General features: G+C 35.2%; 1 protein-coding gene across 1 annotated transcript in view; it reads left to right on the forward strand.

Annotated features, from left to right (window-relative positions):
• The window catches only part of FAM13A (family with sequence similarity 13 member A), a 336,606-nt gene that overhangs the window by 248,024 nt on the left and 76,063 nt on the right, over nt 1–12,519 (forward strand). Inside the window, exon 10 of the mRNA XM_044913092.1 lies at nt 2,956–2,997. Coding sequence (XP_044769027.1) covers nt 2,956–2,997 — 42 coding nt within the window. The remainder of the gene's footprint in view (nt 1–2,955; nt 2,998–12,519) is intronic.

The raw sequence follows: 12,519 nt of genomic DNA on the forward strand, positions 1-12,519 counted from the left end.
AGTTACAAAAACCCAAGGAAAGGGTACTGTCATGAAAAGGAAAAGAGAAATATGCTAATTAACTATCAAAATTGATTTCTTTTCTTTCTCTTTTTTAATTATATTGTTCTTCTTGAGTACTGTGCATGGATTGCTACCCTGTTGACTACTACTGATTGAGCAAATCTAGTACTGAATCTGTTTCATTTAGTTTAAATTGCAGTACTTGCACTTTTTTTTTTAGAACACGTAAAACTAGTCAAACTTCAGGGACATATCCAAATTAAGAATTTCTGATTCTATCTCTCACTGACAACTTTACCTTGTTTTCAGGCAGATACAGCCTGAAAAATTCTTGCTTATGATTAAACATTTGTGTTTCTATCAGGAGACATTCTTAGACTGCCAGTACATTTTAATAAAATATTCACTTTCCACATGCTGCCAGTCATCATGCACTATGAATGGACTAAGGTTGGTGTAGAGTCGTTATAATCAGAAGCATGACATGGGGGATATAAAATCCACGAGATCTTGCTGAGGGCTGCTGCCATGCAGACTGGCCATCGCATCGATTTTCTTCACCTGTTCATCCCACCATATTCTGATAGCTTAAGGCTGAAGGGAAGCCAGTAACGGACAAAAATGGACTAACATGTAACACAATAACTCACACATCACTAGCTGTGTGACCTGCATCTGTTATGTGCCCCCTCTGAGCCCACTTACCTCAAGTTGAGGAGCAAGTACCAGAAAGGGTTTTGATGAGGATTTACATGAGTTAATTAATGTCGGAGCCCCCAGTAAGTAGCACCTGGCTAATGAATAAATGTGTGAGGGAGAAAAGATGTAAAAGAAGAAAGGATTAATTTTGATTGCCTCTGTTTGCTACAAAGAAATTTAGCACACGCACACAAAATAAACATTAGCCAAAACATATGAACAGCTGTGTTTAGAACTCTGCACCATCTAACTCTTCTCCCAAAAGCACTTCTAGGTTCTAAGGAAACCAACCATATTGCTAATTGAATCTTCACTAAAGTACCCTTGTTAATTTTCATTAAAATTTGTTACATGTTAGAGTTAAGGATCTGTTCTGGGCATAAAAGTTTTTAGTACAGTGCCCCTTTTATAACACATGGAGGCAATGTTCCTATAATAATAAAATCGTTAGAGGTTTTTAGTTGCAGCCTTTTTGCATGGTGTTGGTCACAATTAGTACTTTTTGACAGTGAATACTTGATTAGGAAACTCAATTCCAATATTTTTAATAATTTGTTTTGTTCAGGGTTTTCAATGAGTTTTTTGAAACCACTATGTAAGCTCCTTGTACCAGTTTCGCTTAAAGTAGTCCCCTCCTGTAATAGCCCTGCTCCAGGTGGACATCTCCCACATGTCACCCCTAACTCTTCAGCTCTTGCAACCTGACTCTCTAAGCTGTGCCCTCAGTCCAACCACATTAGAGTCGATAACAAAGCTGATCCATCATTTACCCATCACTTAGGAAGAATTGGCACATTCTTAAAGTCTTTGGCAACAAAAACATTAGAAGAGCTAAACTATAATGAAATTGGAAACCAAAATCATGCAAGAATGAAAAATAGTATGTCATAGTTTATGTGCCATCTTCCAACTAAAATGTTAAGACCTTTTCAACTTGTAGGACAGGTGTGTTTGTGTGTATGGGTTTTACAGTGTAACTGTGTAGTAAAATTTTGCCAGGATATTACCAACTGAGCAAACTTTTCTCTTTTCATCAATGATCCTTTAGAAAATAAAAAATAAGCCAAGAGAGAGGGAAAGCTGAAGTTATCCAGTTGCTTCCCCAAAGGTGGTGGATACCCCAGGTGGTGTACAAGATTAACCAGAGGTACAAGAAGAAAATATTAGAGCCTCTTTTTACTTTTAAAAAGTAAATAATAGTTTATATTTCTACTTTTATCCGTTTAATGATGCATGTAATTAGTAGATGTCGATACTTAGTCATATATTGAGGGGAGTGCTGTTTAAAAGCAAATTTTATGAATGCATGATCAAAAAAGTTCAAAGACCTCCAGCAGACACTAAGGGAAAGAGACTCAGTCTTTGCTTTGAAGTCATTTGTCAAAAGAAAAACACATGTTAAAGGGAAAAAAAATATTGTATATATCTTACATTTTTTTTTAAAGATTTTATTTATTTATTCATGAGAGACAGAGAGACAGAGAGAGAGAGGCAGAGGGAGAAGCAGGCTCCCAAGGAGCAGGGAGCCCGATGCGGGACTCGATCCCAGGACCCTGAGATCATGACCTGAGCCGAAGGCAGACGCTTAACCATCTGAGCCACCCAGGCGCCCCTGTATCTTACATTTTTAAAAATACTTTTATATAAGCTTCATATTGTTTTTGAAGAATGTAAACTATTGTGTTGGTTGAAGACTGTAAACTATTTCTATAATTTCATTTATGTCCTTACATGTTATCCATACTTGTTAATACTTAAAGTAACTACAGAGAACAAAGAGCAAGAGTAGTGTTTACTGGTATGTCTCTCATTGCTAGGACATCCTTCCTGAAGTGGTTCACACTTAACAGGAATATTTTGTTGGCTGTTTCTTACTTTCATCATCGTGGTAATGAGCTATAATTAACTTTATTGAGATAATTAAGTATGCAATCATTTTAAGGGTTTATGTATAATATATGGAACTTGGATGAGGCTTGTAGAAATAAGGTAGTAAAAAGCTCTTGAAAGTGTGACGTTGACTTACTTTTGCCTGAGGCTAATCTTGAGAAAAACCTCTCTTGATGGTCTTCCATGAAGAAGTAATTGACCTTGGCTAGGTCCAAGGTAGAGTATGTTTTACTAACTTTACTCCATCGTGAGATTAGCTCTAATGTGTCAAAATAAAATTTCTGACAGGAAGAACAGAGTTTTAGTAAAATTGATATGTTAAAATATTAACAGAAATTAATACAAAATTTATTTTCCTTTTAGTTCACAGGAAGATGAAAGACCTATGTCACCTTTCTATTTGAGGTATTTATTTTATTTTTGTTGTTCTATTACAGAGAATGGAAGAGGGGTAGGGTTTCTTTGAGTTTATTGGCCCATTTTAATTCTTTTCAATAGAATATTCTACACGGTGGCCCAGCTAAGCTTATTGGAACCCTTCATCATATTGTTCATGCTGTGTTTTTTTTCTCTTTGGTTTAAGAAATCTTAAATTTAATAGAGCTAAAAAGATTACAATAAGATATTTTGTTTTAAATTCAGAAATGTCAAGGTAGCCATTTTAATTTCAGAAACTGCCTAATGATTGCGCTGTTACCTACATCTTAAAAATTCTCTTCCATGCATATATGCGGGTGGGGGGGTTGTGAGCACAAAGCTTCAGCTATGTTAGATCATTTTCTATATAGTAGTGGACTGTGAAACTAAGTATTCAGCAAGTTCATGGGGTTTGGGTTTATTTTCTAAAGCTTATGAAGCCAGAATAACAACTATTAAAACAGGTGAGTTTACAGAATTCAGAGTAGATGTTAACTCTTTCCTCAATTTTGAAATCTACTTTTTTAAAAGGAATGTCAGAATCTGTGATATGTAGTTTGTTTATTTCTGAATCTGATTTGTTGTAATAGTCCCAGAGTTAGAGTTAAGCTTTAATTCAACCAACAGTAGTTCAGAAATGTGTCATAGGACTTTAGTCTTAGCCAAGTAACTGCTTTTCAGTACTGTTCCACCCTTCAGCAACTCAAAGCATATTGCATAATCACATTGTGGCTAAAGAGAACATTTGAGGTTTTAGTTTGAGACAATATGGTGGTCCGTTTGATTCACTTTGGTTTCCTGCCGACCAAATCAGCATATTCTGGTTTGTAGGCTACCCCAACTACACAACTGCTATAAACACATGAGGATGTTGTTGCTGAGTGCATGGTGACTCCGGTACTCATTGTGTAAATACACACAGTAATATCAAACAAATGATTCTCCTATATTAATGGAAATTAAGTTTTACACGGTGCAGAAGACTACAGCACCAGATCATGCCAACAAATGAGAACTGTCCTCTGTCTTATTTTTATTCCTCTGAATAACATCAATCTATTTTACATAGTATTGAATTTTATTTTTTTAACAATTTTAAAAAGCTGATGGGAAAAATGGGTTTATAAGTCTTAAGACCTTAAGAGACACATAATTGTATTTTCTAATATGATTTTTTAAATTATTTAGACTAATAATGTATCTTGAAAAAGAAATTCTGTACTTGCAAAATGAAAGTTAAAGAATGTAAAGAAAATGTATTTACCGTAACTCTTGGTAGAAGCTACTTGACTTTTCAATGTTAAGTCATAAAAACTAAAATATTATGAAAGTAGGAAAAAAGAATGAATGTGCATACTAGCCCACATGCATAGGAGAGGTAAAGTTACAGAAAAAGGAAGTTACCAGCAGACACTCCTTTGGAAATTTTAAGTAAGTGGAGCTATTTCATAAATGAAAAAATAATTATTATTTGTCCTGAAATTAAAATGTCAAATGTAGTTTCTTTTTCTGAATAACATTCTATGATAGTCTTAGAAATTATGTAAGAAGTAAGTTGGTACAAGTTAATTTAACTTTTTTTTTATTATCTACTTGACATGAAGTAGGGAGAATCTATTAGTAAAATATGAATCTGTTTGGAAGGAGCTTTTTTTGTTTTCAAATTATTTGCATGGTGGCTCTGAGATGAACTCTTCTTGGGTTATTCTAACATACAGAATTTAAGTGAAAGAAAGAATACATGATTATTAACTATGATTAAAGTTCTTCCAGATTTTTGAACTAGAAACATAACATGTCCACTGACAATTTAATTTATAAACTAGCGCACTTTTTTGCACTACCTCTAGTGAGAACAAATGAGTGCTTAAATGTTTTAAATATACTTTCATTTCTGTAGCCTCTTTGTCTTCCGTTCCTTTCTCTCCTACTTTATTAAATAGATTCCCTTCCTACAATTCTCAGAAAGGGCAGTTACTGCAAGACTCATGAATTTCATAACAATTTGTCAACATGACAAAAAACTAAATTGGCTCTTTAAAATCTGAAATAATATTTCCTGGGGCTTTGAAAAGTAAAAAGTGATTGGTAGCTGTAAAATGATATCTTTCCTGACTAGGAATATTGAATATTGAGTGCTATGTATTATATTTTGACAGTGTTGACTGGTCAAGGTTTTTTGGGGGTTTGGTTTTTGGCTTTTTTTGGGGGGCGGGGGGAGACAGAGAGGAAAGATCCAAACAAGAGATGAGACACATTAGCTGAGCTGGGTACTCACCAGAAGTAGATCCAGCCACAGGCAGCCAGGCAGAGGGGATGGGGATGGGACAGCTGGTCAGTGGTGGGATATGCAGTTGGTGGTTTATTCTGAAAGGTCCAGCATGAGGTAGAACAGCAAAACTCAGTGTCTGCAGGTCTGGGAGTGGACAGTCTTCAGGAAGACCAGATCAAAACAGAAGATAAGAGCAAAGCTGGGCTCCAGTGTCAGAGGGAGGAGAAGAGATGATCCATAAAGTAATTCAGATACAGGACATCAGACAAGCATCCAGCTCTTGGAGTGGAGACAAGGTGCATTATTTATAATACAGGTAGAGTCTGTATGTGCCGTATAGAGATGGAGAGCATGCAGAGGACCTACAGTGCACTAGTGGAGGTTCCAGACCCTTTCTATGGCCAAGGGAAGGCAAGTGGGATGCAGGAACTGGGAGCCAGAGAGGCCATTTCAATTGTTACCTTGCTCTACTTTTCACCTTGTAGAATTCCAGTTTCTGTGATTACGATTCTCTGTTAGAAATACTCATGGCTGAGCCACATGGTAGTCTACTGTACATTTCAGTTGCCTTCAATTTTTTCTGTAGTAAGGTAGGACTGTTATAAATAGACGTGCACTCATATATTCTCATTCTAGATTAAATATCTTCTGTGATAAGAACTCTGTTTTCTGTAATTTCAGCACTTCTCCACCCTAGCCTAACTCACCAGAACCATTTGTCTTTTTTTTTTTTTTTTTTTTTTGGCAAAGGAAAGAAACAGTAGCTACAAATCTGTACTGCTGCGTCTCATGTGGCAGGATGACTGCAGCTACAGTAGCTCAAACAGTAGGTGTCATTGTTCCCCAGATGCTCATTAGAGATCACCCACCCTGTTGAAGTGATTAAGGAAATGAAAGGGAAGATCAAGTTACGCGAAACCCTTAGCAAGATTGCTACAAAATTAACAAGAACCTGCAAACTTCAGGTGAAGAACATTCTTGGCAAGGATGTCCATATCCTGGGCTCTCATGCTCTCTGCTGGACTCCCAGAAAAGCACCCCTACCTCAATTGCTCAGATGAGCAGCTTGCTATATGCGTTCCGTGCCCCATCCAGCCTGTTATTGTCTGAATTCTTTTGCCTGTCATCCAGTCTGACCTGGCTAGGATCTGTTGCCAGTTCTACTTTTAGCTGTCTGGGTCTTCAGTATCTGCAAATTTGGATTTTGATTTCTGTGTTTATTTCCACTGGGACTGAGGCTCTCAATCCCTACTCTACATTCCTCCGCACCTCTATCGACGCCCATCTCACCTCTACTACCTTTACATTCCTTATGGCCGGGTTCAGATCCTGCCCTCATCCCATCCAACTTCTACTCTTGAATTCCTTCTTAAAAGATTCCGGGATTATACATATAGTTTGTATTATATGGATGATACATAGATATAGCCTCTATGTAAGGCCCATCTCTCCTTGTGCTTCATCAAAATCCTGAATGTGGTTCAGGAGCTACATACCTGTAACCAGTCTTATTCACTAGGCTCTAAACAGCTCACCTGGACTCTGAATGGCGGCTCCTTGCTCACCTAACACCTACGTCTTAGCAACTGGGCTAATCTTCCTCTGCTTTTTCTTTCTCATTTTGTGCTCCATTGAAACTCTGAAATTGACAGTCTTTATCAATTTCAGCCCAAGTTTTAATACTCCAGGTACAAATGGAAGCTAAATTACTATTTTAGCAGATTTGGAATTGCTTACGGTCAGTGTCAGTATGTGTTTTCTAATTTTCCTGTATCAGGAACATCAGATAGATTTATATCTAAATAAGCTTTTGGAATAGAAACTCATTCTTTAGTATTTTAATATTTTTATTCCTTGAAACCAGGAATCATTAATTTATGAAAGTCTTTTAACTATAGATTTACGTGGAAGAAAAATTTAGCTTTGGATAAAATGAGATTAAAGCATTACCTGACATTAGATGGAATCTGAAAACTATATCATACAACTCCTATCCTGATATGTAGAAAAGTTCTTATAGATCATTTTTAGTTAGCTCTTTGGGGATTACTTTTCCAAACAACTTGTGCTAGAATTTGTAGGTTTATGATTTTTTTTCATACTTTATTAAATTTTTTAATAGTTCTTTTTCTTCTTAACTCTATTGTATGTTTTCTCAACTATCATTTTGAGGTAAAAATCTCTCATCAGATGGGGTAGTTTTGAAAAGTGCAATATATCAGGCATTATATTTGTTGTAGACTAACAAGTGCAACAAATAAGCAGGCTATTTACTTGATTATCTACTTTTTTCCCCCCCCCAGATAATAAAGTCAACTAGATATTTGGGTGTCTTCAGACACAAATAACTATATATTAAAATTATTTGTTTCTCTTGTCCTTTTTTTTACTAGAACAGTGTTTCTAAACTGAGGAAGCACATCATCTCTTTGGCCATTTGTACAACTTCTTTGGAGCTCTTTTTTGGGGGGTGGGAGGGTAGATATAAATAACAAAATATAAATAACATAAAATATATCATTTTAACCATTTTTTTAATTATTTTTAAAATTGTGACAAATACACATAGCATACAATTTTCTATCTTAACCCTTTCTAAGTGCATTTCCACTAATGTATGAATCCAATTGCTCCATATTTTTCTTAACACTTGTTATGTTCTGTTTTTTGATAACACCATCACTATGATACATACTTTGTATACTTTAAAGGTTCTGGGGTCTCACTGGCCAAGATCCTGAGCTTTGAGTGGTGTTGGGTATCCATATTTTCAATAACTATCATGAGATAGTCTTTTCTACAATAAGTGCTGGGAAAACAGGATATTCACATGCAAAAGCATGGAGTTGGCCCCTCACCTAATATCATATGCAAGAATTAACTCAAAACAGATCAAAGGCCTAAAGATAAGAACTAAATCTATAAGAACTCTTAAAGGAAAACATCAGGCAAAAGCTACACAGCCTTGAATTTGGCAGCGATTTCTTAGGTATGACACCAAAGACACAGGAAACAAAAGAAAACATAGACAAATTGGACTTCATGAATTTTTTTTTTAATTTTACAGATCAAAAAAATAAAAGACTATCAACAGAAAGGAAAGGGAGAATGGGGGAAAATATTTACAAATCATTTATCTGATAAGGGATTAATATCCGGAATATATAGAGAACTCCAAAAAATCAACAACAACAACAAAATGATTTTTAAAATGGGAAAAGAACTTGAACAGACATTTCTCCAAAGAAGTTGTACAAATGGCCAATAAGCACATGAAAAGATGCTGAACATCAGTAATCATCAGGGAAATGCAAATTAAAACTATAATGAGATATCACCTCACACCCAATAGGTTGGCTGCTTTGAAAAATAAAAACAACAAGTGTTGGCAAAGCTGAAGAGAAACTGAAAACAGGGTCACAGGGTCCCAAAGAGGTATTTGTACATCCGTGTTCATAGCAGCATTATTTGTAATAGTCAAAAGGTGGTTGCAACCCAAGTGTCCATCAGTGGATAAATGGATAAACAAAATGCAGTTTATATACACAGTGTAGTCTGATTCAGCCTTAAAAAGAAGGGAACTTCTGATAGACATGACGTGGGTGAACCTTGAGGACATTTATGCCAAATGAAATAAGCTAGTCACAAAAAGACATCTGTATGATCCCACTTATGTGAAGTACAATATAGTCAAATTCACAGAGACACAGAGCAGAATGGTGGTTGCTAGGGGCTGGGGGGATGGGGAGAATTGGGAGTTACTGTTTAATAGGTACAGGGTTTCAGTTTTATAAAATGAAAAGAGTTTTGGAGATGAATGGAATGAATTCACAATATATGCTCAATGCCACTGAACTAAGAAATGGTTTAAATAGTAAATTTTATGTGTGTTTTGCCACAAGAATTTTGAGGGGAAAAAAAGTGTCACATAAGAGATTTTCATGCATACCCCTAGCTGAAAATCACTAAACCAGACCACTAATATAAGTATTTTATACTGAAGAATGGTTATAAACTTAGCTAATGTTCATCATATAATTCTCCAGGGATTCACTATTGAGTTCTTGATATCTGAGCTAGTCAAATTTGTTACTAGAGACAAGTATAGATTCTGAGTTTAATTCTATCAATGTTAATTAAAATGTTAAGCATATTGTTTAGGCTATACTGATAAATTATGTAAATTTTTATGTTTTTTATGCTTCTCTTCATGTTTTTCTTCAGCATGATAAAGCAAAGGAAAAACTGACTCACAGGAAATGACACCTTTATGGCCATTCTATCTAGAGCTCTTGTTTCATTCTTCAGTCTCCCTGACTTCCTATAGACTTCTGTTTATAAGAACTTCAGATTTGAATAAAATGTAAACCTTTAATTTAAACAAGTAAAAGTCCAGCTCTACCTAATGTAACTACTCCCAGCTTCTCATTTAAATTCTAATGATGATATCAAAGACAAAAGCTAGAGACAGCTTTGTAAGAATGATAAACCCATATATCAAAGGTCACATCACTGGGATGGGCTGAGAAACATATTATCACCTTATAGACTTCATGTTCCACCATCTAAACAATACAAATGGCCACAAAGAGAGAAAGAAGCGGTGGGGGGGGGGGGGAACTAGATTGGATTCCTTCCTCTGTCTACTGCACCAACCAGAAAAATGAGTGACATTCCCCCTACTAAACAGAAAGTTACTTTCTGAACCATTCAGAGCTGAACCGCATATTCTTTTTCACCTCTGTGCCCCCATTAGCTTCTTTATGTCAACATCTATTCAAAGACTAGCACATTTAGTATACAAAGCTATCCCCCTGGGATACTCAGTCACTTAAAGCACTTGAGATGATAAAAAAGGAAGGAAGATTACTGGACATAATGCGTGCTTTCAAGAGTACACTGTACAAAAACAAAGTACAAATTTATTCCTCATTCTCCAGCTTAGTCAGAAAATTGGACCAAATAGCAAGTGCACCTATTTATGCATCACAGATTGTTCTAGGGCAGACTCATATATTGGCTCTTAAAATCTAAATTCATGCGCAGGCATCTGCCCACAGCCAAAGGATGATGAAATAAACAAGGAACAATCTACCCACCCAGGGTGTTGATAATGACCCTGCCTGGATTGATGGATTCTCCTTAAGAACCACAGAACACAAAGAATTATTTGGGACCTATAAAGAGAAATTACAAACTAAGAGAAAGGATGACTTACCCTGAGGACTCAGTGTAAAAACAGATTTCAGAGAATTTCTTTTTACATGATTCAGAAGAAAACTTGAAAAGTAGTATTACTAGTCTTCTTCCAAAAAATGCTCAAGGACATAACCAACCCTCTCTGAAATGTAAGTAAGAACCTGTAAGGGCAGAATAGGTTTACAATTACAAGTTTAGAGACATAGAAGAATAGCTGAAATAAGGAGGAAAAAGAGAGCCTAGAAATGTATTAGCAGTATGTGGTAAACAGTAAAGAGCAGAAATTATTAAAAATAAATCAAGTACATGATGAGAAAGAAACTTGAGAAGCTCCTCCAAAATGAAGAGCAAAGGGTAAGAAAAAACTGATAGAAATAATGCTAGATATGAAGGTCAAAGATTAGAAAGTCAACCTAAAAATTATGATTCTAAGCAAAAAAACATACTAATATGAATAAGTAGAAATCAAAGTTTATGCCCAGCTGAGAGGTGAATTTTAAAAGAAATTTTTTTAATTAAGTGGTAGAAACCAATTAGACTCATTGGTGGAGGGACAAAGAAAGTAATAAAATTCTGAATTTCTTATCTTGCATGGAAGGTAGGAGAATAGAAGCAGGAGTCAAGAGTTTTGAGTTTTTTTGTTTATTTTGGGGGTTTTTGTTTTAGTTTTAATAATTAGAGATATATGGGTGTAAGAAGCAATCACTAGTAGAAAATTGTATAAGACTTCTATAATGTAAATCTCCTCAGAAGATAAAAGCAAAGACAGAAATCATAGGAAACGGAAGCTCCCAAATTAGAAAACATAAAGCAAAAACACAAAACTAGAATAAATACATCAACTATGACAATAAATATAAATGGTCAAGTTCTTTGATAAAAACTAAAATTACAAAACAAAACAAAACTTGAGCGATATTTTGCCCCAAAGAACCATACCTGAAACAAAATGGCACAGAAAGGTTAATAATAAAAATTTAGAATTTATATCTGGTAAATGTGAACAAAAGGAAAGCAGAGAGGGCAATATCAATACCAGGACAACTAGAGTTCAGTGCCAAATTTGTGAAACAGGACAAACCTGGACTTTATTTAATATGGACTAAACCCATAAAGGCTATAAATTAGCATGTGTAAAATAGCACAGCTTCAAATGATAGAAATTTAAACTCTTAAGTGAAGAAGAATAAACAAACACACTTGAAGCATAGAACTTATACATACAATTATATTTGTTTAATAAAATTTACAAAATAAATAACCCTGAGAATTTTATATAATCAATGAGATTTAAAATGAATGAGCATTACATACTAAACTTTGCACCCTATAAGTAGAGCACAAAACTTCCTGCTACTTTCTAAAGAATTATTCAGCTGTATCTGGAAATTCTTGAAGAGTAGAAATTTTAGGGGTGCCTGGGTTGCTCAGTCGGTTAAGCATCTGCCTTTGGCTTGGATTGTGATGCTGGGGTCCTGGGATTGAGCCCCACATCGGGCTCCCTGCTCAGCAGAGAGTCTGCTTGTCCCTCTCCCTCTGCCCCTCATCCCCCCCACCACTTGTGCTCTCTCTCTCAAATAAATAAAAAAAAATCTTAAAAAAAAAAAGTAGAAATTTTAACAGTCATGTATTCTAACCATGGTGTAATTGATACCAAAAAATTTCCAGTCAACCAATGAAAACTCTCCTAATGAGAGGAAAAAATTCAGAGGAAATAAAAACTAGTGTAGACTATTGATAAGAAAAAGGGGGAACATACATATCAAAATTTGTGAATCTAAGCTCTTTTTAAGAGGTGACTTCAGCTTCTTAAGAATGAAAATAAATGACCCATGCAATCAGAATAAGAAATGATATAAAAGAAGAAAAGCAACCTCTTAGAAATTTAGAAGGTTTTAATAATAGTAAATAGAAAAAAGAGCAGAACTGATGTTTGAATCCAGAAACTGGTTCTTTGGGAATAAAAATGAAAATTATAAAATAGAAAAACCTCTGGTAAACTTAAGAAAAAAAAACAACAAAACTAATAATCAGAATTG

This window comes from Neomonachus schauinslandi, chromosome 2, assembly GCF_002201575.2.
Source record: "Neomonachus schauinslandi chromosome 2, ASM220157v2, whole genome shotgun sequence".
NCBI lineage: Eukaryota > Metazoa > Chordata > Mammalia > Carnivora > Phocidae > Neomonachus > Neomonachus schauinslandi.